This window comes from Oncorhynchus kisutch, unplaced genomic scaffold, assembly GCF_002021735.2.
Source record: "Oncorhynchus kisutch isolate 150728-3 unplaced genomic scaffold, Okis_V2 scaffold1342, whole genome shotgun sequence".
NCBI lineage: Eukaryota > Metazoa > Chordata > Actinopteri > Salmoniformes > Salmonidae > Oncorhynchus > Oncorhynchus kisutch.
Window position 1 is genome coordinate 23,818 of NW_022263287.1, and position 24,998 is coordinate 48,815.

The following is a 24,998-nucleotide window of genomic DNA, read 5'->3' on the forward strand; positions in this document are numbered from 1 at the left end:
ATTAGTAAGAATGAACTCAATCAATGAAGAGTTAACAGGGCCATGTGGGTTTTGAGATCAATTGAGTAAGATAAAAATCTATGCATATAAACTTAAATTGACCTGCAGCCAGGGATAGCTAATCCAGATTCTAATCCCCTAAAATGACCCACTCCGAGGACAGAACAGGTGTTAAACATTCAAAATATAGCACCAATAGCATCCGTCATGGCAGCAGGGGGGGAAGTACATACCAGCAACTAATACATTTGTATTTTGGTTTATCGACAACCAGGTCGTCAAATTTCTTGGGAACAAAAATATTTATTTAATAAGTCACTTTCTGAGCACTTTTACAATGGGCAAATATGAATGGAAGGTTTCATTCAAATCAAAAGGGGTGTTGTCAAAAAAGCATTTGAATTCTAATGATTTATCCTGTTTTAATGGGCACTGTTAAAACAGGATAAGACCCTGTTTTAATAGGCACTGTTAGAACAGGATAACACCCTGTTTTATTAGGCACTGTTAGAACAGGATAACACCCTGTTTTATTAGGCACTGTTAGAACAGGATAACACCCTGTTTTAATAGGCACTGTTAGAACAGGATAACACCCTGTTTTGATAGGCACTGTTAGAACAGGATAACACCCTGTTTTATTAGGCACTGTTAGAACAGGATAACACCCTGTTTTATTAGGCACTGTTAGAACAGGATAACACCCTGTTTTAATAGGCACTGTTAGAACAGGATAACACCCTGTTTTAATAGGCACTGTTAGAACAGGATAACACCCTGTTTTAATAGGCACTGTTAGAACAGGATAACACCCTGTTTTATTAGGCACTGTTAGAACAGGATAAGACCCTGATTTAATGACCCATGGAACTTACAATGCAATGATAGAAACGAAGGAGAAGCTTTATAAACTTTGTTGCTTTATTCTTAACAGGAATATCTTATTAACAGACAGGCGGATGCAACTACCCTCAGAACGTGTTGGACTGCGTCCCAATACTCTTAGCAATACTTGCAATTTAGCAATACTGCAGACCGATGATGAAAATGAAGTAAAATAAACTTCACTCTATAAAAATATGTTCCACAACCGTAGTCTTCAGTGTAATTAAATGTCAAAGATATTGGAAGTAGCCTATGAACCGATCATAAACAAAATATAATAATGTTTGTGTGTCGCGCAAGCTCATTTCTGGGATAATTTTTTACAATTGTACATTTAATGTGTAGTGATTTTGATGCATTTTAGCTTTTTTGATTGAGTTTTTGCCCCACCAATATTTTCATGTTCAAATCTCAGACCCGGCTCACAGCACACAGCTGGTGAGGTGAAGGGTGGAGGGTCAACCCCGGTAATGGTGTGAGATCCAGATCATCCTCTGTTACTCCAGGAGGAGGAGAGAAACGAAAGCGCTGCAGGAGGGAGGTGAAGAAGAGGAAGAGCTCCATCCTGGCCAGACCCTCCCCCAGACACACCCTACGACCTGCGAGAGAGACCAAATATACAGAAAATAGCATGAAGTCTGTCCAAAAGGCAACCTGAATTGATCTACTTCTTGCAATTAAACAATTTGTTATATAATGAAGTTAATCTACCTGCAGAAAAGGCCATGAAGGCGTCCCTCTTGACAAATCCTCCCTGCTCATCCAGAAAGTGTGAGGGGTTAAAGGTGTTGGGGCTCTCCCATTCGCTATCATCCTGTAGGACCGACGTCAGTAGAGGAATCACAGACGTCCCCTGCAGTAAGGGTGAAGCATAGGACCCCTTATTTTCAGAGTAAAAGTGATGAAACTTTGTTTAATAGGAATGGATTGCAACTTCAGGCAGAACAATATACTTATGGCATGCCCATACTCCAATATTTCACAATAATGTGCTCTGGATGCCGTCTTTTTGCATCCCCCAAATGTGTAATCCTTACCGATATCATGGACAGTTATGGTTTGAGAACCTTCCAAGATTTGAAAGATACATACAACTCCTTTTTTCTCTATTTACAAAGAAAGTCAGCTATGCTGGTCTACAGAGTCCCTTGGGAAACCCAACTACCAAACCTTCCAGTGATAGATTTATAAATACACTATCTGGGCTCCCAAATGGACTGATCTCTATAATACATAAACAACTTTTGGAAAGCTTATATTCTGAGCTAGCCATTTAAACAGTATGGTCCACAGATCTAATTCAGTCTGAACAATCATTTAACTGGAACAGAATATAGATGTCACGTCTACTCCCTCTCCGGCGCACTAGGTCACCAGGCTGCTCATTATTATATACACACACCTGTCACCATCATTACGCACACCAGCACCTCAGACTCACCTGGACGCCATCACCTGCCTGATTACCTTCCATATATTACTCCCTTTGGTTCCTTCCCAGGCGTTATTGTTTCTGTTTCTGTTTCATGTCTGTGTATTGTTTGTTCTCGTTTTGTATTATGTTTAGTTTATTGATTCACTCCCTGAACTTGCTTCACGACTCCCAGCTCACATGTTACAATAGAAAAATATGACCATCCTGTAATCCCAACCATACATTTATACAGGCGGGGTGGGAGACATGGTTTCCAGGTGGGGAAGGAGGATGCGGGGGTTGGATAGGGACTGAAGGGGGGAATGGATTGGGCTTCTCTTTATATGCATTTCTTTTATTGTTTTTGAACCTGTAACTTCCCTTCAGGAAATAAGACAATTTGAAGTTGGTCACAAAATAAACACAGAGATTTCTAATATCCAGGTATCTGACCTTTTTGATGAAATATCCCTGGAAGGTGACATCTCGGCTGGTGGTGTGAGGGACGGCCATGGGTACAATGCTGGCCAGTCTCTGGGTCTCATGGATCACTGCATCAGTGTAGGGCAGGTTCTTCCTGTCCTCTACCAAGGTTTGACGACTTCCTATGACCCTGCTGATCTCCTCCTGGACCTGATCTGAGACAGAAAGGAGGGAGGGTTGGAGTTAATACAGTGAAATGTACACTGAGTAGACAAAACATTAAGAACACCTGCTCTTCTTTCCATGACAGACTGACCAGGTGAAAGCTATGATCTCTTACTGTCTCTTGTTAAATCCACTTCAATCAGTGTAAATGAAGGGGAGGAGACAGGTTAACAATGGAGTTTTAAGCCTGAATACAATTTAGACTTTATTTAACCAGTTAAGAACAAATTCTTATATACAATGACGGCCTACCAAAAGGCCTCCTGAAGGGACAGGGATTAAAAAGAAGTTAAATATAAATAGGACAACACACACCACGACGAGAGAACACAACACTACATAAAGAGAGACCTAAGACAACACAGCATGGTAGCAGCACATAACATGGTACTAACATTATTGGGCAGACAACAGCACAAAGGGCAAGGTAGAGACAACAACACATCACGCAGAGCAGCCACTGTCAGTAAGACTGTCCATGATTGAGTCTTTGAATGAAGAGATTGAGATAAAACTGTCCAGTTTGAGTGTTTGTTGCAGCTCGTTCCAGTCGCAGCTCGTTCCAGTCGCAGCTCGTTCCAGTCGCAGCTCGTTCCAGTCGCAGCTCGTTCCAGTCGCAGCTCGTTCCAGTCGCAGCTCGTTCCAGTCGCAGCTCGTTCCAGTCGCAGCTCGTTCCAGTCGCAGCTCGTTCCAGTCGCAGCTCGTTCCAGTCGCAGCTCGTTCCAGTCGCAGCTCGTTCCAGTCGCAGCTCGTTCCAGTCGCAGCTCGTTCCAGTCGCAGCTCGTTCCAGTCGCTAGCTGCAGCGAACTGAAAAGATTATCGACCCAGGAATGTATGCGCTTGGGGACCTTTAACAGAATGTGACTGGCAGAATGGGTTTTGTATGTGGAGGATGACGGCTGCAGTAGTTATCTTAGATAGGGGGGAGTGAGGCTTAAGAGAGTTTTATAAATAAGCGTCAACCAGCGACATGGATTGTGTATGTGTGCCATTCAGAGGGTGAATGGGCAAGACAAAAGATTTAAGTGCCTTTGAACGGGGTATGGTGAAGGTGCCAAGCGCATCGATATGTGTCAAGAACTGCAACGCAGCTGGGGTTTTCACACTCAACAGTTTCCAGTTTGTATCAAGAATAGTCCACCGCCCAAAGGACATCCAGCCAACTTGACAACTGTCAAAAGCATTGGATTCAACATGGGCCAGCATCTCTGGAATGCTTTCGAAACCTTCTAGAGTCCATGCTCCAACGAATTGAGGCTGTTCTGAGGAAGATGTTCCTCAGTTAACGTTTAACCTTCATTAAAGCCATCCTTGTCTAGTTTCATAATATATTCTTCAATCTGGCTCTTTGCCAATGTTTATAACTTGTAACACCCTGAGTGCTTTACTGTTTAACTTCTTGCGTCGAGTCATCCCGGAACCGGGATCGTGAATACAGCCTCAAGCTCATTACCATAACGCAACGTTAACTATTCATGAAAATCGCAAATGAAATTAAATGAATATGCTAGCTCTCAAGCTTAGCCTTTTGTTAACAACACTGTCATCTCAGATTTTCAAAATATGCTTCTCAACCATTGCAAAATAAGCATTTGTGTAACAGCTAGCGCGGCTAGCGTAGCATTTAGCGTTAGCATCAGCAGACAACATTTTCACAAAAACCAGAAAATACTGTACTGCATCTTTTCGTGACAAAATATTGCGCTTAAAACGGGCACGTTTTTTATCCATAAATTAAAAGAGCGCCCCCTATATCCAAGAAGTTAATGTCTGTGTGTCACAGGTGGCACATTAATTGGGGAGGACGGGCTCATAATAATGGCTGGAATGGAATCGAACACATGGTTTCCATATTTTTGATACCACTCCACTCCACAGCAGCCTCCTGTGGTGTGTGTGCGTTCATGTGTTTGTGTTTATATCAATCCTTACCCTGTATATGGGGGTACTTGGCCATTAGCAGCAGACCCCAGCGCAGGGTTGTCCCGGTGGTGTCGGTACCAGCACCAAACAGGTTACCAACACTAAATACCAGGTTGTCGTCATGGTAGAAAGAATCCATATTGCCAGATTCCTAACAGAAACAAACCCTCAGATGACATGAGTTATGTACAGTCCGTCTTTCCTCAACTCTTAGCAAAGAGAAACTGGCATGCATAGTATTGATATTAGCCCTCTGATTACAATGAAGAGATAAATGTGTCATGCTGTTCTGGGCAGATTAAGTTGGCCCTTCTTTTGACTGGACAATAATTGAGATAAGATCAAACTAGAGCTTGCTTTGTGGAGAGTGGTGCTTCTACACCTGCATTGCTTGCTGTTTTATGCTGGGTTTCTTTACAGCACTTTGACATCAGCTGATGTAAGAAGGGCTTTATAAATACATTTGATTGAAAAAAAGCAGAGCATCTATTTATCACGGACAATCCTCTTCAAATCTTTACAATCATTGAATCAATATGTTCTGACCATGAGGGTATACAATCTAAAGTAACACCAAGTAATTTAATATCCTCAGCCACACCATTGATTACCAGATTCAGCTGAGGTCCAGAACTTAGGGAATGATTTGTATCAATACAATGCTTCATTTTGAATATGTTTAGGACCAGTTTATTACTGGCCACCCATGATTTCACTAGCTGTGATTGCTGACGGGTTGATTCATCAGCATACATGGGCACACAGGCTCTGTTTAATGCCAGTGGCAGGTCATTGGTAAAAATAGAAAAGAGTAGAGGGCCAAGAGAGCTGCCATGCAGTACACCACACTTTACATGTCTAACATTAGAGAAGCTTCCATTAAAGAAACCCCCCTTGGGTTCTATTAGATAGATTGCCATATTGTGGATTCAGAGCTGAGGTTGAAAAGCCATAACACATAGGATTATTCAACACGTTATGGTCACTAATATTAAAGGCTGCACTGAAATCTTTTTATTATACATTTCTTTAAACCAATCATCAGTCATCTGTGCCAGTGCATGTTCAGTGGCCTTCTCTATAAGCATTCTGAAAGTCTTAATTTGTTTACAGAGAAATAGCATTGTATTTGGTCAAACACCATTTTTTCCAACAGTTTACTAAAAGCTGGCAGTAAGATGATAGGTTGGCTGTTAGAACCAGGCCTGAGGACAAACACTTATCTAGGCTCAGATTAAAGGCATGACAGTTGTCAATGCAAGGAGGTTTGTCATTATTGATCGACAATCATTTCTTCACCTCACCTTCAGCCAGTCAGATGTGCAGCCAGACTTATTAGCCACTTCTTTTGCCCCATCTCTATCAACTATACAGTTATTCAATTCCTCATCAATCCATGGAGCCAGTTTCTTAAAAGGTACATGCTTATCAATAACTAGAAGAAGCAATTTCATAAATGCATCAAGTGCAGCGTCTGGATGCTCCTTATTAATCACATCAGACCAACAAATATTTTTTAACATCATCCACATAAGAGTCACAGCAAAATGTGACTTCTTCTTTTTTTTTTCTTAAAACTGCATAATTGATTAAGGGCTTGTAAGTGCATTTCACTGTAAGGTCTACACCGGTTGTATTCGGCATGTGACAAATACAATTTCATTTGAATTGAAAATCGTTTTGTATGATCTCATACACTATTTTAGTCCCATCTTTGATTATTATTAACCATGACGGCGTACCCCGGCCCACCCCTAACAATGCTGGCCCAATTGTACGTCGCCCTATGGGACTCCAATCAAGGCCAGTTGTGAAACAGCCTGGAATCGAACCAGGGTCGGTAGTGATGCCTCTAGCACTGAGATGCAGTGCCTTAGACCTCTGCGCCACTCAGGAGCCCCCATCAAGAATTTCACACACATTATCTGGATACTGACAGTTAGAACTCGGTGGCCTATAGGAGCTACACTAAAATAAGCTTTAGAGGAGGCAGGTGAACCTGCAACCACAACACTTTAATAACACGAGATCCTCTATAAGCATTACAGGGATATGGCTCTGAATATGTACAGCAACAACTCCCCCATATGCATTCCTGTGTCTTCTGTAGATGTTATATCATTGTATTGCTAATGATGTATCAAATGAATTATCGATGTGAGTCTCATAAATGGCTAATATATGAATATATATCTGATGTTAGCAAGTTATTAATTGTATTAACCTTATTTCTAAGGCTACATATATTAAAACGTCTTATGGGCAGGTGGGACGGTAGTTACATCACAAATGGTCCTTTTGTTCGATAATGTCCTTTATATCAATAAAAGCTCAGTTTAGCTGGCACGCTTCAGTCAATAATCCACCCAGTTTCCCTCCATCAAAATGCATACAAAATGAATCACAAACATTACTAATAAACTTTTCCAAACAAGTCAAACAACGTTTATAATCAAACCTTAGGTACCCTAATACGTAAATAAACAATAACATTTAAGACGGAGAATCGTTATTGTCTTTACCGGAGAAAAATACCAAAGAACGCGCTCTCTTCCACACGCTTGGAAACACTATAGCGAAATGGGAGCCACCTAGAAAAAATACAATTTCTGGCTAATTTTTCCAAAAACCCAGCATGAAACTCTTTCTAAAGACTTGACATCTAGTGGAAGCCCTAGGAACTGCAATCTGGGAGGATTTATAATAAAAGTGATAGCCATTGAAAATAGTGGTAGGCTGAATTTATTTTTTGGGGGATGGTTTGTCCTCGGGGTGTCGCCTGCCATATCAGTTCTGTTATACACAGACATAATTTGAACAGTTTTAGAAACTTTAGAGTGTTTTCTATTCAAATGTACCAATAGAATTATATGGTTAATATAATATGGGCTATTTTTTGCCATTTCCTGTGTAGCTTATCAGAGATAGAAATAATATTTAAAAAAGCAAACAAAACAGATAATCAACACATTATTTTAAATCAGCCTGAGGAACTGTTTCAGTGTTTGAGTCTGACTTTACATGTGATTCTACTGATACAGAGAACTAGTTAGATCCTCGCTCAGTTGGCATTCAGTCAAACTGGTTGAATCAACATTTTCCACATAATTTTAATTAAATTATGTTGAATCGACGTCGAATAGATGTTGAATTGACTTCTGTGCCCAGTGGGATGTTAGTGTTGGACAACTGAAGTTAGTTGTGATTTTCAGCAGTAAAGTGAACCACAAGGTGGTGTAATAAGTCATATAAACCCGGCAGTTTGGTTCCTGGATACTGATTATCCGAATGTCTTGGTAACTTAGACAATATACCACTAGTGTGGCGCAAAATTACTTATTTACTGTTCTAATTATGTTGGTATCAAGTTTATAACACCAGCAAGGCACCTCTGGGTTTTGTGGAATATGGCCAATATACAAGGACTGTATACAGGCACTGCACTTCACGTCATATAGTGCCTCAGCTGTGGTAAATTAACCAGATACCACACCCCCTCTGACCTTATTGATTAATTCTATTCTGTATAGTCATACTGAGCAATATTAATGCAACACTTTGTTATGAATGACTGAGATGCAGATTCCGCATGAAGTCTTCATACCTCCAGGGTCTGCTTTCGGACGAGGAACGAGTCCACAAAGCCTCTACACATGTGACGGTTCAGAGTCTCCTTCAGGCCCCTCGCCAGCTCTGTCACCTCCATCTTCATATCAGCAACATTCTTTTTCAGATGTGTCAGGTTGTTTATCCACGGACCCAACCAGGGAAACATGTTGTACATCTACACAGAGATTCAGGTAGAATACGCATAAAACCATATTATATTAATTATAACACACCACAACTATGATTAGATCATTAAATACAAATGTGATGCACATAAATATGTAATTATTAGTTGTGAGCACCAATAGTGATATTCAATATTATTTGATATCGATATGAGCAAGGCATATTGTAATGTCAGTTTATTATTTTTACTATTCTGTAAAAAGAACACATTACTTTTCCTGCATACACAAAACCCTCAAATTAAATTTAGCATATTTAATTAATTGCCTGTTGATGGTCCTATAATATAGGCCTCCCTAACTAACCAGTATGAATACAATATTATAATACCAGAATATTCACGCCTGGCCCAACGGACAATCTGCTAACAGTTGTCTGAACTTCAAAGAGCCATGGAAGTGAACAGAAAAGTGAACATACACAGGTGCAATATATTTTATGCAAACTGATACGATATGGAATCACAAAAATGGTACTGATATTGATATAATTTGTATATCGGTGCCCATCACTAGTTATTATGTAACCATATTATATTTAATAATTACAATGATATAATTAATTGTACAAAATATTTTAGCAATTTAGCAGACGCTCTTATCCAGAGCGATTCACAGTTAGTGCGTTCATCTTAAGATAGCTTGGTGGGACAATCACATGTCACAGACATAGTAAGTGCACTTTTCTCAAAGTAGTTTTGAGGAAAAAGTCAGCAAAGTCAGAGCTAGAAACCTGTTGTTCAGGAACTTTTTTGAGGGGGTGGGGGGCGAGGAGGGGTTTATTTAAGATACTTTTTGAGGAGATGGAGTTTCAGGTGTTTTCGGAAGTTGGGCAGGGACTCTGCTGTCCTAGCTTCAGGGGGAAGCTGGTTCCACCATTGGTGTGCCAGGACAAAGAGCTTGGACTGGGCTATGAGGATTTTATTTGATATGTTATACGTATACATCATGAATATTGTATATAATTTATATAATAAAACATTTTAATTTGCAAGAATTCATAACAGGTGTTCTGTTTCCTTGTTTTATTGATTGCACTGAGACAGACATTAATTACTCAGAAAAAACAGTAAAAACAAAATGGTCTGAATAAGCAGACTACCTGAATTGATGCAGAACCTATAAGGTGAACATTCTCATTGGTCCTGTTCACCATGCCTGTGAATAGTGGGTCAGTGTATTCAAACCTGCTGCCGTAGACAATGGCCGAGATTATGTTGGAGGCGGCATAAAGCACAGGCTGTGCTGTGTCAAATGCCTTACCTGTAATAGACAAAACATCTAATTAATTACAAAATAAGCTTTCCAGAACCCACACGATCACTTAGCTATTTACTAATAAAGTGGTTAAAAATAGCCAGATTTTTAACCAGGCAATTAAGCCTAGGCATCCCCTATAAATACATCATACTACTTCTACAACTAGTGAAAAGATACTGATTCTCTTACCCTCATGTTTTTCCAACACTTCAATCAGGTAGGGGATTTCCTCTAAGATTTTCTCCTCACTCCCTTTCTTGCCCATCCCAAAGTTTCTAAGGTTTGTCAGGGCAAAGCGCCTCATCTCTTTCCATGAGTCTCCATTGGCAAACAGAATCCCTGTAGAGAACGTAGTTTGTTTCCATGACAATTCAAAGTGTAATATTAATAAATAATATTTACTATAATATGCCATTTAATAATGATCATGTACACACACACATATATATATATATATATATATATAGGATGCAGAGATACTTTGGCAGATTATATATATATACATAATCTGCCAAAGTATCTCTGCATCCTATATATATATATATATATATATATGTATGTGTGTGTGTACATGATCATTATCATGTACACACATGGTGAATGCAGAGATCAGGCTGTCATCCTCTGCAAATAATATAAATGTCTAAAATAGTTACAGATGATCATGACCAGAAAGGATGCAGAGATACTTTGGCAGATATATATATACATAATCTGCCAAAGTATCTCTGCATCCTTTCTGGTCATGATCATCTGTAACTATTTTAGACATTTATATTATTTGCAGAGGATGACAGCCTGATCTCTGCATTCACCATTCTAGCCTGATCTCTGCATTCACCATTCTAGTCTGATATCTGCATTCACCATTCTAGTCTGATCTCTGCATTCACCATTCTAGCCTGATCTCTGCATTCACACTTCTAGCCTGATCGTTACATTCACCATTCTAGCCTGATCTCTGCATTCACCATTCTAGCCTGATCTCTGCATTCACCATTCTAGCCTGACCTCTGCATTCACCATTCTAGCCTGACCTCTGCATTCACCATTCTAGCCTGACCTCTGCATTCACCATTCTAGCCTGACCTCTGCATTCACCATTCTAGCCTGACCTCTGCATTCACCATTCTAGCCTGACCTCTGCATTCACCATTCTAGCCTGACCTCTGCATTCACCATTCTAGCCTGACCTCTGCATTCACCATTCTAGTCTGATCTTTACATTCACCATTCTAGTCTCAAATGTCAGAAATTAGTGGTATTATTAAAAATTAACTTGTCAGCTATTGGATCACTTTCAACCAATCAGAGGACAGCCTAATTCAAACACAGTATTTGGCAACATTGTTTGTAAACCCAACCACTGTTTCTGCGAGGGCATTGATTGGACCAGACATTTTCTGGCTTATTCCAAAAGCCAATCTATTGGATAAAGGGCAGGCTGATATACATGCAGTAAAACAGAATGGTGAATGCAGCAATCAGACTTGTTCCACCAGGCTAGAATAAGACTTTCAACAGATTGTAATGCATTTAATTTCCAACTCATCTCAAAGTGTCTGAAATTGATTGTGTATCTCAATAAAGTGTATTTAAAGTAACTGTTAGGTGAAAATCTCTCTTTAAAAGTTCATAATTTGTTAACTCGTACCCACAATGTTGTTGACTCATCCTATACTCATATTTGTGGCCAACACATACATTGGAGAACAAACTGTTTTAGCTTATTCATAGACTGCTTCAGATTAAGGAAATCAATAAGACAGGTGAACTATCCCTTTAAGAATAGGACATAGCCAGCAGAAGAGTAAAATGTCATTACCATGTCCTTGGTTGAAATCATAGAACACAGGAGTGATGTCCCTGTCCCCAAAGTCCTCTGCCTGGTTGACCAGCGCCTGCTTGACCGTCTTGTATCCTGCCAGAACAATCACTTTCTTGGGTCCAAAATGAACCGTGAAGATGGAACCATATTTTTTGGAGAGCTGGACAGAAAGTATACATAAAGTACACCATAGACTCAGTTATGTCTCGTAATGATCTCTGACTAAGCACATAACTGGACATATCATACAGCTTGTTTAACATGTTTCAGTCAAGAAATAGCGTGAAGACAGTGGTTTACAGTTGATGTCAGACCTACGTTCAAATACCAGTCAATGTAATTGAAGTACTTACAAACAATTAGTATTTAGACAAAGTTTTTTATTGGAAATACATTTGGAAAGTATTGGTGTCGAGCTCCCACTCCCAATGTCACCGGTCTACTAATCACTGGTCCTGGCAACCCATCTTTATGCACACCTGGCAACCCATCTTTATTCACACCTGGCAACCCATCTTTATGCACACCTGGCAACCCATCTTTATGCACACCTGGCAACCCATCTTTATGCACACCTGGCAACCCATCTTTATTCACACCTGGCAACCCATCTTTATGCACACCTGGCAACCCATCTTTATTCACACCTGGCAACCCATCTTTATGCACACCTGGCAACCCATCTTTATTCACACCTGGCAACCCATCTTTATGCACACCTGGCAACCCATCATTATGTACACATGGCAACCCATCATTATGCACACCTGGCAACCATCATTATGCACACATGGCAACCATCATTATGTACACCTGGCAACCATCTTTATGCACACCTGGCAACCATCATTGTGCACAACTGGCAACCATCATTATGCACACCTGGCAACCCATCATTATGCACACCTGGCAACCCATCATTATGCACACCTGGCAACCATCATTATGCACACCTGGCAACCATCATTATGCACACCTGGCAACCATCATTACGCAGACATGGCAACCCATCTTTATGCACACATGGCAACCATCATTACGCACACCTGCGACTCAGTCACACCTGGACTTCATTACTCCCTTGATTACCTACCCTTTAAAAAGCATTATTTTATAATCCGTCATCAGATAGTATTGTTTGTCTGGTCATGTCATTAACTGCACCGGTCATTAACTGCACCTATGTTACAAGTGGCATGTATTTACAACTACTTGTTATTTTTATTTGATGTAGTTGTTTTTGGCTGTGTATTAGAAAATACTCAAACACAAAATGTCAAATAATTAAGTACACTATGTATTTGAACCCAGGTCTGTTATAACAAGATCCCTGAAGGGATATTCCAGGGTGCATCTCGGCGCCGAAGACGTGGATGTCGATTATGGCAGCCCCCCGCACCTCTCTGATTCAGAGGGGTTGTGTTAAATGCGGAAGACACATTTCAGTTGAATGAGTTCAGTTGTACAAATGACCAGGTATCCCCTTTACTTTCAATATTCTAAAGTGGCCTCCTCTCTTTCCTTGCAACACATTGGTCACTGTCACAAAGTATTTTGTCCATAGCCTGGTTCCCAACAAAAAACATCTGGGACCAGGCTACTTGGGCAGGACATATATATCTATTGAAATACACTACAGAATAGAACACTAAACAACATTAACCAGCTAAAAGCATGTACAATGTGCCAGAGTTCATTCATCAGTTTGCTTACTGAACTTTTCAAACCTGGTGAAACAGCAAAAAAACTATATAAGTGAGATAAAACAGATCAAATCAACATGTTTTGTTCTGAAAGCAAAGGATGACTTCATCTTACCTCGCAGAGAGTGCAGTAGGGCTTCTTGAGGTCCAGCTGGAGCATGTTACCAAGCAGGGGCAGCGGCCTCGGTCCTGGAGGCTCCTTCCCCTGTTCCTCAGAGCTGGAACCAGAGGAGCGGAGGTAGAGGACCAGTAGAAACAGCACAGTACCCAGCAGTGTCACTGTGCTTGATGTCTGTAGAAGACCTTCTATAAGAGACATCTTCAGACTGAGCTCATACACCTTATACTGGGCAAAAAATACAACACATCAATGCTCCGTTATGGAACAAGTGTGTGTGCTCAGAGAACTTCCACGACAACAGAACTCCAATGAATGCTATTTGTATAACCTCCCCACACCACCCTATTGGAGCAAGATGAGAAGAGGGAGGGTACAACCTCAGAGGAGGAGCTAAACAATGCAACTCCAGCAGGTCTGTCTTTATATAATTGTGAAACTCACATGATCTCACCTGCAGGTCATTGACAAACTCTCCATATGATTTGTGTCCTGGTCTTTCCAAAAAAGGTAATACATCGAAAGGCATTTATACGCCCGGCGAAATGGAATTAGGCTGATAGACCAGATGAACACATGTAAACTTGATTGCATCACCAAAGGGATGGTGAGGGTTACATAGATAGAATGAGGTTAAATCTAATCATATTTGGGATTTGATTGTGTTACTAAAGATCTTCAGAAATCCCCCTCCGTTGTCTATATACTTTGAAAACTCTATAAATATCATATAAAAACGATAATAAATTACTGATTGACACATATTTACATCTCCAATCATATATAATAACTTTTTAGACACTTGAAGGTGTTCCACATTTGATGTTTTATTTGTTTAGTGTGAGTCAATGATGATCAGGTAAATGGTCTGGTAAAACTATCTTCAGTGCAGATGCCATTAATAAGTACAAATTCACAGCGCCGACTCGTCCAAGTAGGAGATGAAAGGCTGCCAGATTTGATCAAATGTTGATAATTTATTGTTCAGAATATATCTAATTCTTTCTAAGTGTACAGTGTTTGCCAATTCACTGAGCCATAATTTGGTAGAGGGCACTTCCCTCCTTTTCCAAAACAACAAGATTAGTTTTTTTTGCCGAAATGAGACCGTAAGAGATGAGTTGTTTTGGGGGGTTGGTTAATCCGTTTAGGGACTCAGACACTCCCAGGATTATCAGAAGAGGGTCTGGGTCTATTGAAGTCTCCAAAAATTCAGAGAGGATCCCAAAAATTCCACACCAATAACCATGCAAGCTAGAGCATAGGGCAAAGCAGTGGAGTAGTGTACCCTGCGTAGCCTATCATTTATCACACAAAGGGGATGTATCAGGAAATATCCTATGCAGTTTAGTTTTGGAATAGTGTAATTGGTGTAATACCTTGAATTGTATGAGACAATGTCTGGAGTTAATGGAGCATGTGTGGATATACTCCAAGCTCTCTTCCCAGTCTGCCACCGAAATGTCAGTCCCTAGTTCTTCCTCCCATTTTGCCTTAACGCACTCTCAATTGTAATATATTAATCTACCTTTGATGTGCTGGCCCTGCCACGTGAGCAGTTGGGAGGGGGGGGGGGGATAGGGGGGACTAAAGGGGGGGGGTGACATCTACCCTCTTTCTTTCTACATGTCCTTGTTCTGTATGTCGTGTTTTGTATTATTTGTTTTGTACCTTGAACTCTGTACCTTGAACTCTGGGTCTTGTTGTTTCTGTCTGCTCTTTTATGTTTAGATGAGAATTGTATACCTGTCTTGTATACCTATACACCATTCTTGTGTGTGTTCAATAAAAAATATTTGAAACGTAAAACTATCTTCAGTGCAGACAGTGGGAGGAAGAACAGGTCAGGCTGGATCCCAATAATCCCTCTGCCACGAGGTTACAAAGGTCAGTTTACACATTCCAAAGACAGAATACATTTCCAATCTCTGTAAAAGTCTGAAAACCTCTTCTTGAATAGAGGGAAGCATAACTAACAGAAGTCACCTTAGCCCTGCATATACAGATACTTCATTAAAATACAACATTCATCATAGTCCTATATTTGTATATCATGTGTCGTCTAAGCCAGAAGTCGACCCACGATTTAATTTGCTCTCCAAAAGTTTTGTCATTTCTTTTTTAAGATTTGAGTGGAGATCTGCTTCCCCAACCTCCCACTCTCAATGGGTTAGTATGTCTCATCTCTCCTTTAAATGGATCAAATGAGGTTCACTACCCATGGTGCTACTGACAAATCTACAAAGGTATGGCAGCTTTTCATTTCATTTGTAATCAGATCCACATCTCTGGCTTTTGAGTGACTAGAGATTATTCTTCCCGAGAACTTCATGACTCAAGCATTGCATTTGTTAATAAATGTTGAAGTGGCAAATACATAGAGTTCCATTTGCTACAGTTTAAAAATTAATGTTTGTTGACAGAAGAGACCTCTGACACATTGTATCCACAAAACATAACTTGTGTTCTTTAACCTCAAAAGTAAACTGACTTCAAGTTGTCTTTATCAGTATCTATAGAACGTGTCAAGTAGTTTCTGTGGACACTCCCCTCAAGGTCTGAATACCCATACTTGCATCCTAAATACACTGAACAAAAATATAAACACAACATGTAAAGTGTTGGTCCCATGTTTCATGAGCTGAAATAAAAGATCCCAGAAATGTTCCATATGCAGAAAAAGCAAAATCTGAGCACAAATGTGTTTACATCCCTGTTGGTGAGCACCACAAATGTGTTTACATCCCTGTTGGTGAGCACCACAAATGTGTTTACATCCCTGTTGGTGAGCACCACAAATGTGTTTACATCCCTGTTGGTGAGCAACACAAATGTGTTTACATCCCTGTTGGTGAGCACCACAAATGTGTTTACATCCCTGTTGGTGAGCACCACAAATGTGTTTACATCCCTGTTGGTGAGCACCACAAATGTGTTTACATCCCTGTTGGTGAGCACCACAAATGTGTTTACATCCCTGTTGGTGAGCACCAAAAATGTGTTTACATCCCTGTTGGTGAGCACCACAAATGTGTTTACATCCCTGTTGGTGAGCACCACAAATGTGTTTACATCCCTGTTGGTGAGCACCACAAATGTGTTTACATCCCTGTTGGTGAGCACCACAAATGTGTTTACATCCCTGTTGGTGAGCACCACAAATGTGTTTACATCCCTGTTGGTGAGCACCACAAATGTGTTTACATCCCTGTTGGTGAGCACCAAAAATGTGTTTACATCCCTGTTGGTGAGCACCACAAATGTGTTTACATCCCTAATGGTGAGCACCACAAATGTGTTTACATCCCTGTTGGTGAGCACCACAAATGTGTTTACATCCCTGTTGGTGAGCACCACAAATGTGTTTACATCCCTCTTGGTGAGCACCACAAATGCCTGAAGCTTCCGCGGTTGTGTTCAAATGTAGGCCTTAGCACTCATTCTGATCTCATTCCTGATGATCAGTGCTTTAGTTTATTATCTTGCTGTCCAATGGTACTGAATTTGAGATGCACCCAACTGTCCACATTGTTCTGTGCATTAGCCTTTTGATTTGAAAAGTTTTAGTGTTTGTACTAGGCTATTTGATTTAATGTCTATACACTATATATACTAAAATGTGTGGACACGCCTTCAAATTTGTGGATTTGGCTATTTCAGCCACACCCGTTGCTTACAGGGAAGTAAAATTGAGAACACAGCCATACAATCTCCATAAACAAACATTGACAGTAGAATGGTTCTTACTGAAGAGCTCAGTGACTGTAAACGTGGTACCGTCATAGGATGCCACCTTTCCAACAAGTCAGTTTGTGAAATGTCTGCCCTGCCAGAGCTGCCCCGGTCAACTGTAAGTGCTGTTATTGTGAAGTGGAAAGGCCTAGGAGCAACAACGTCTCAGCTGCGAAGTGATAGGCCACACAAGCTCACAGAGCGGGACCGCTGAATGCTGAAGCGCATAGCGTGTAAAATCCGCTGTCCTCGGTTGCAACACTCACTACCAAGTTCCACACTGCCTCTGGAAGCAACGTCAGCACAATAACTGTCCATCAGGAGCTTCATGAAATGGGTTTCCATGGCCGAGTACCCGCACACAAGCCTAAGATCACCATGCGCAATGCCAAGGCTAGAGTGGTGTAAAGCTCACCGCCATTGGACCGGAGCAGTGGAAACGTGTTATCTGTATTGATGAATCACGTTTCACCCCCTGGCAGTCCGACTGATGAATCTGGGTTTGGCGGATGCCAGGTAAATGCTACCTGTCCAATGCATAGTGCCAACCGTAAAGTTTGGTGGAAGTGGAATAATGGTCTGGGGCTGTTTTTGATGGTTCAGGCTTGGCTCCTTAGTTCCAGTGAAGGAAAATCTTAACGCTACATCATTCTGCATTCAGATAATTCTGTGCTTCCAACTTTGTGGCACAAGTTTGGGGAAGGCTCTGTCCTGTTTCAGCATTACAATGCCCCCATGCATAAAGTGAGGTCCATACAGAAACGGTTTGTCGAGATCGGTGTGGAAGAACTTGACTGACGTGCACAGAGCCCTGACATCAACCCCATCGAACACCTTTGGGATGAATTGGAATGCCGACTGTGAGCTAGTCCTAATCGCCCAACATCAGTGCCCGACCTCACTAATGCTCTTCTGGCTGAATGGAAGCAAGTCCCTGCAGCAATGTTCCAACATCTAGTGGAAAGCCTTCCCAGAAGAGTGGAGGCTATTATAGCAGGAAAGGGGGGACTGTTAAGGGATTTTTTAAAATCAATAATGACTAATTATGTATACATTTCAATCAGTACTGACTAATCAGAATACTATTATGTCACTGTATAGATGTATGAATTTTATTTTAATCCTAGTACTGAATATAATGTGGGTAAATATAATCAAGAATTAGAACAATGACTGTCTGTTCCTTGGTAGAAATGAATGAACTTATCATCAGACTGGCTAGAATGCTTATCTACACAGGGAGACCTTGTCTCGGTCATAAATTATATTAAATTGGTCGGATACGATGTGGGAAGGCTTGAGATACTGCCTTTGTACCAGGGTGGGAGAAGAGACGGGACAGTTCGAAAAACTAAGGACGTCATTTTCAGTTTATAACCTGTGGTAAACTGTATCGTGTTCAATACTCTCGAGAATAAACGCTACAGATTGGTTTTGAGACTGGTCTCTGTCCATTTTATGCAAATAATAGTCTTACAAATTCTTAGGAGTGGACAGAGTGTTTAATTTAATTGGGTATTAAAACATATCGGAATTTAATTCCCGTAACAATTGGTTCTTCGAACCGGGATCTAAAATACCCGTCTCTGTCATATGAAAGTCGTATGCCGAAAATCGTGCACGAGCGGGTCTGGTCCCGTTATTTAAGACCTGGCCTCTGAATTGAGGTTAAAGACCAGGCCGGTGTACACCCCAGACCGACAGGGACGGTGACTAGATCCAACGAACATTGCTTTTCCCAGTCGGCGACAAGGTCAGTAGCCTATATTCTCGATTCTTGGGGGAATGATTTAAGTTATCTTTGATTTGATGTTCAATTCAATTTCTAGAATTGATCAATAATGGGAGCTTTACTATTCCCACAGGGTTTTGTATAACCGATATACACTGGGTTATGTATGACCGATATACACTGGGCAGGTTCGCAAAAACCTGCGGCAACGTGCACTACCGTAAATAAACTAAACTTAATCATGAGAGGCATGTTCGCCCGAGATTAATTAAATGAGGCCTCACCTCATGGTTACACTAGTGACCATATCCCCCGCGCATCCTGCAAAGGCGGAGGTGTTGCTAACATTTATGATAGCTAGTTTCAATTTACCCAAAAAAAGACTGGGTTTTCGAATTTTGAGCTTCTAGTCATGAAATCTATGCAGCCTACTCAATCACTTTTTATAGCTACTGTTTACAGGCCTCCTGGGCCATATACAGCTTTCCTCACTGAGTTCCCTGAATTCCTATCGGACCTTATAGTCATGGCAGATAATATTCACATTTTTTGTGACTTTAATATTCACATGGAAAAGTCCACAGACCCACTCCAAAAGGCTTTCTGAGCCATCATCGACTCAGTGGGTTTTGTCCAACATGTCTCCCGACCTACTCACTGCCATAGTCCTACTCTGGACCTAGTTTTGTCCCGTAAGAATAAATGTTGTGGATCTGAAGCTAACTTAAAAGCAGCATTCCCCAAGAGAGGATGGCTTTCACTTCAGCATTGATAAATTCATGAACTTCTTTGACGAAAAGATCATGATCATTAGAAAGCAAATTACGGACTACTTAAATCTGTGTATTCCTCCAAAGCTCAGTTGTCCTGAGTCTGCACAACTCTACCAGGACCTAGGATCAAGAGAGACACTCAACTTTTTTAATACTGTATCTCTTGACACGTTGAAGAAAATAATCATGGCCTCTAAACCTTCAAGCTGCATACTGGACCCTATTCCAACTAAACTACTGAAAGAGCTGCTTCCTGTACTTGGCCCTGCTATGTTGAACATAAAAAACGGCTCTCTATCCACCAGATGTGTACCAAACTCACTAAAAGTGGCAGTAATAAAGCCTCTTTTGAAAAAGCCAAACTTTTACCCAGAAAATATAAAAAACAAATCAAATCAAAGTGTATTTGTCACGTGCGCCGAATACAACAGGTGAAACCTTACAGTGAAATGCTTACTTACAGGCTCTAACCAATAGTGAAAGAAAGGTGTTAGGTGAACAATAGGTAAGTGGTAAAGAAATAAAACAACAGTAAAAAGACAGGCTACATACAGTAGCGAGGCTACATACAGACACCGGTGAGTCAGGCTGATTGAGGTAGAATGTACATGTAGATATGATTACGCAAATATGATGAACAGAGAGTAGCAGTAGCATAAAAGAGGGGTTGGCGGGTGGTGGGTGGAGGGACACAATGCAGATAGCCCGGTTAGCCAATGTGCGGGAGCACAGGTTGGTCGGCCCAATTGAGGTAGTAAGTAAGTGAATGTATAGTTAAAGAGAATATTCATATATGATAAACAGAGAATAGCAGCAGCGTAAAAAGAGGGGTTGGGGGAGGGGGTGGGGGGCACATAATGCACATTTTTAGGGCCTTCCTCTGACACCGCCTGGTGTAGAGGTCCTGGATGGCAGGCAGCTTAGCCCCAGTGATGTACTGGGCTGTACGCACTACCCTCTGTAATTCCTTGCGGTCAGAGGCCAAGCAATGGATGAACCAGGCAGTGATGCTCTCGATGTTGCAGCTGTAGAACCTTTTGAGGATCTCAGGACCCATGTCAAATCTTTTCAGTTTCCTGAGGGGGAATAGGCTTTGTCGTGCCCTCTTCACGACTGTCTTGGTGTGTTTGGCCCATTCTAGTTTGTTGTTGATGTGGACACTTGAAGCTCTCAACCTGCTCCACTACAGCAGCGTCGATGAGAATGGGGGCGTGCTTGGTCCTCCTTTTCCTGTAGTCCACAATCATCTCCTTAGTATTGGTTACATTGAGGCATAGGTTGTTATTCGAGCACCACATGGCCAGGTCTCTGACCTCCTCCCTATAGGCTGTCTCGTCGTTGTCGGTGATCAGGCCTACCACTGTTGCGTCGTCTGCAAACTTAATGATGGTGTTGGAGTCGTGCCTGGCCATGCAGTCGTGGGTGACCAGGGAGTACAGGAGGGCATAGAAGTTATTTTGCTCGTCTGGTAGGCCTGCGTCACTGGGCAGCTCGCAGCTGTGCTTCCCTTTGTAGTCTGTAATAGTTTGCAAGCCCTGCCACATGAGACGAGTGTCGAAGACGGTGTAGTATGATTCAATCTTAGCCCTCTATTGATGCTTTGCCTGTTTGATGGTTCGTCGCAGGGCATAGCAGGATTTCTTGTAAGCTTCCGGGTTTAGAGTCTGGCACCTTGAAAGCGGCATCTCTACCCTTTAGCTCAGTGCGAATGTTGCCTGTAATCCATGGCTTCTGGTTGGGGTATGTACATACAGTCACTGTGGGGACGACGTCCTCAATGCACTTATTGATAAAGCCAGTGACTGATGTGGTGTACTCCTCAATGCCATCGGAGGAATCCCGGAACATGTTCCAGTCTGTGCTAACAAAACAGTCCTGTAGTTTAGCCTCTGCTTCATCTGACCACTTATTTTATAGACCAAGTCGCTGGTGCTTCCTGCTTTAATTTTTGCTTGTAAGCAGGAATCAGGAGGATAGACTTTTGGTCGGATTTATCAAATGGAGGGCGAGGGAGAGCTTTGTACGCGCGTCTGTGTGTTGAGTACAGGTGATCTAAAATGTGTTTCCCTCTGGTTGCACATTTAGCATGTTGATAGAAATTTGATAGAACTGATTTTAGTTTCCCTGCATTAATTTCTCCAGCCACTAGGAGCGCCACCTCTGGGTGAGTGGTTTCTTGTTTGCTTATTTCCTTATACAGCTGACTGAGTGCGGTCTTACTGCCAGCATCTGTCTGTGGTGGTAAATAAACAGCCACGAAAAATATAGCTGAAAACTCTCTAGGCAAGTAGTGTGGCCTGCAATTTATCACAATATACTCTACTTCAGGCGAGCAAAATCTAGAGACTTCCTTAGATTTTGTGCACCAGCTGTTGTTTACAAATATGCACAGACTGTTTTCTGTGAGTCTGATACTAATTACTGACAGCATACTAATTACTGACTTTTGTCAAAAGGTCACTGTCCTTTCCGGGAAGTATGGCATCAAGAAATGGGTGGCCTGTGATGCACAATCCAGCTACCCTTGGAAGATGCAAGTCTACAGTACATAGGGAAGCCGACCAGTGGAGGCCAGGAGAAGAACCAGGGTATCCTGGTATCCATGTGACAGATGGACTGAGGGGGCACAATGTCACGTGTGACAATTTCTTCACCTTTTATGAACTCAGCCAGCAGCTCCTGAAGAGGAAGATCACCATGGTTGGCACAGTTAGAAAGAACAAGCCTGAGCTCCCTCTACACTTCTCACAACAAGGGGAAGAGAGGCCTTCTCATCAAAGTTTGTGTCCAACCCCACCACCACTCTAGTTTCTCACCTCCCAAAGAGGAACAATAATGTGGTCTTCCGGAGCACAGCCATCATCCTGGAGTACAACCACAACAAAGGAGGCATGGACAACCTGGGCAAGGTGTTTAGTTAAGTTTAGTTTATTAATTAAAAAACAAGCACACATAAAACTTAAAAGCCATACTTGCACATGAATCAAATCATCGAGGATAACACACAATGAAGTCTGGGACTTATTTCCATTGTGGTCCTCGAGACAAGACGGCTAGACAAGATCCAACACAGTATGGCAGTAAAATAATAACACAACAACATAGAAGAAGAACATTATCTCATCATTCCAGGTACATCATAGGGGTTATTCATATATGCACAGAAGACATTTGTTTTCCATTATTGTTAAAGCTGCCCAGAGAGGACGTTGTTTTTATAGTCAGAGGCAACTCATTCCATTCTGAGGCTCCAGTATACAAGAAAGTACCTTCCCCAGCATTACTACTACCTGTATTATTACTACCTGTATAAGCACACATCAGCAACACCTGATCTGGTGCTGTGATTGTGTGCATCCCTAACATGAGGAAAGTAATCCCTTAGATATCTGGGCGCAGGACCATAAATACTCTTGTACACCAAACCTAGTCTAATCTGGGACACCATAGCCTCAACAGGCAGCCAGTTTAGTTTCTGAAAGCAGCTCCTGCCTATGTGAGTACATGGACTCACCTTCAAAACTACCCTGATCAGCTTATTCTGGGCTATCTGGAGCTTCCCCTTTTTTGCCCGCTTTGAGGACAATACAGTGCCACTGACACGGCCCGCAACCAAAACATGCGGACTCTCCTTCACTGCAGCCGAAGTGAGTAAAGCATTTAAACGTGTTAACCCTCGCAAGGCTGCAGGCCCAGACGGCATCCCCAGCCGCGCCCTCAGAGCATGCGCAGACCAGCTGGCTGGTGTGTTTACGGACATATTCAATCAATCCCTATCCCAGTCTGCTGTTCCCACATGCTTCAAGAGGGCCACCATTGTACCTGTTCCCAAGAAAGCTAAGGTAACTGAGCTAAACGACTACCGCCCCGTAGCACTCACTTCCGTCATCATGAAGTGCTTTGAGAGACTAGTCAAGGACCATATCACCTCCACCCTACCTGACACCCTAGACCCACTCCAATTTGCTTACCGCCCAAATAGGTCCACAGACGATGCAATCTCAACCACACTGCACACTGCCCTAACCCATCTGGACAAGAGGAATACCTATGTCAGAATGCTGTTCATCGACTACAGCTCAGCATTTAATACCATGGTACCCTCCAAACTCATCATCAAGCTCGAGACCCTGGGTCTCGACCCCGCAACTGGGTACTGGACTTCCTGACGGGCTGCCCCCAGGTGGTGAGGGTAGGTAACAACATCTCCACCCCACTGATCCTCAACACTGGGGCCCCACAAGGGTGCGTTCTGAGCCCTCTCCTGTACTCCCTGTTCACCCACGACTGCGTGGCCATGCACGCCTCCAACTCAATCATCAAGTTTGCGGACGACACAACAGTGGTAGGCTTGATTACCAACAACGACAAGACGGCCAACAGGGAGGAGGTGAGGGCCCTCGGAGTGTGGTGTCAGGAAAATAACCTCACAATCAACGTCAACAAAACTAAGGAGATGATTGTGGACTTCAGGAAACAGCAGAGGGAACACCCCCCTATCCACATCGACGGGACAGTAGTTGAGGGTAGCAAGTTTTTTTTTTTACATTTATTTTTATTTTTACCCCTTTTTCTCCCCAATTTCGTGGTATCCAATTGTTGTAGTAGCAATTGGCAACCTTGGTTAGCACCTGGCAACCTTGGTTAGCGCACACTGCGCCCGGCCCGCCACAGGAGTCGCTGGTGCGCGATGAGACAAGGACATCCCTATCGACCAAGCCCGCCCTTAGCCGGACGACGCTAGGCCAATTGTGCGTCACCCCACGGACCTCCCGGTCGCGGCTGGTTACGACAGAGCCTGGGCGCGAACCCAGGGACTCTGATGGCACAGCGCCCTTAACCACTGCACCACCAGGGAGGACCCGGGTAGTAAGTTTTAAGTTCCTCGGCATACACATCACAGACAAACTGAATTGGTCCACCCACACAGACAGCATCGTGAAGAAGGCGCAGCAGCGCCTCTTCAACCTCAGGAGGCTTGTCACCAAAAGCACTCACAAACTTCTACAGATGCACAATCGAGAGCATCTTGTCGGGCTTTATCACCGCCTGGTACGGCAACTGCTCCGCCCACAACCGTAAGGCTCTCCAGAGGGTAGTGAGGTCTGCACAACGCATCACCGGGGGCAAACTACCTGCCCTCCAGGACACCTAAACCACCCGATGTCACAGGAAGGCCATAAAGATC

At 42.3% G+C, this 24,998-nt stretch overlaps 1 protein-coding gene and 1 long non-coding RNA gene across 2 annotated transcripts; both read right to left on the bottom strand.

Moving 5' to 3' along the window:
* Window positions 1-898: 898 nt before the first annotated feature.
* Window positions 899-13,888, bottom strand: LOC116366033 (cytochrome P450 2K1-like). The gene is made up of 9 exons (XM_031818338.1): window positions 13,571-13,888; window positions 11,750-11,912; window positions 10,114-10,263; window positions 9,767-9,927; window positions 8,475-8,654; window positions 4,880-5,021; window positions 2,753-2,937; window positions 1,597-1,738; window positions 899-1,484 (listed from the first exon to the last, which is right to left on the bottom strand). Exons 1-9 carry the CDS (start codon window positions 13,772-13,774, stop codon window positions 1,297-1,299), a joined length of 1,515 nt encoding a protein of 504 aa, XP_031674198.1. The 5' UTR covers window positions 13,775-13,888; the 3' UTR covers window positions 899-1,296.
* LOC116366034 (uncharacterized) lies at window positions 8,820-9,760 on the bottom strand. Its single transcript, XR_004208236.1, has 2 exons — window positions 9,457-9,760; window positions 8,820-9,045 (listed from the first exon to the last, which is right to left on the bottom strand). It is a non-coding gene; the product is annotated as an uncharacterized LOC116366034 (long non-coding RNA).
* Window positions 13,889-24,998: the final 11,110 nt, after the last annotated feature.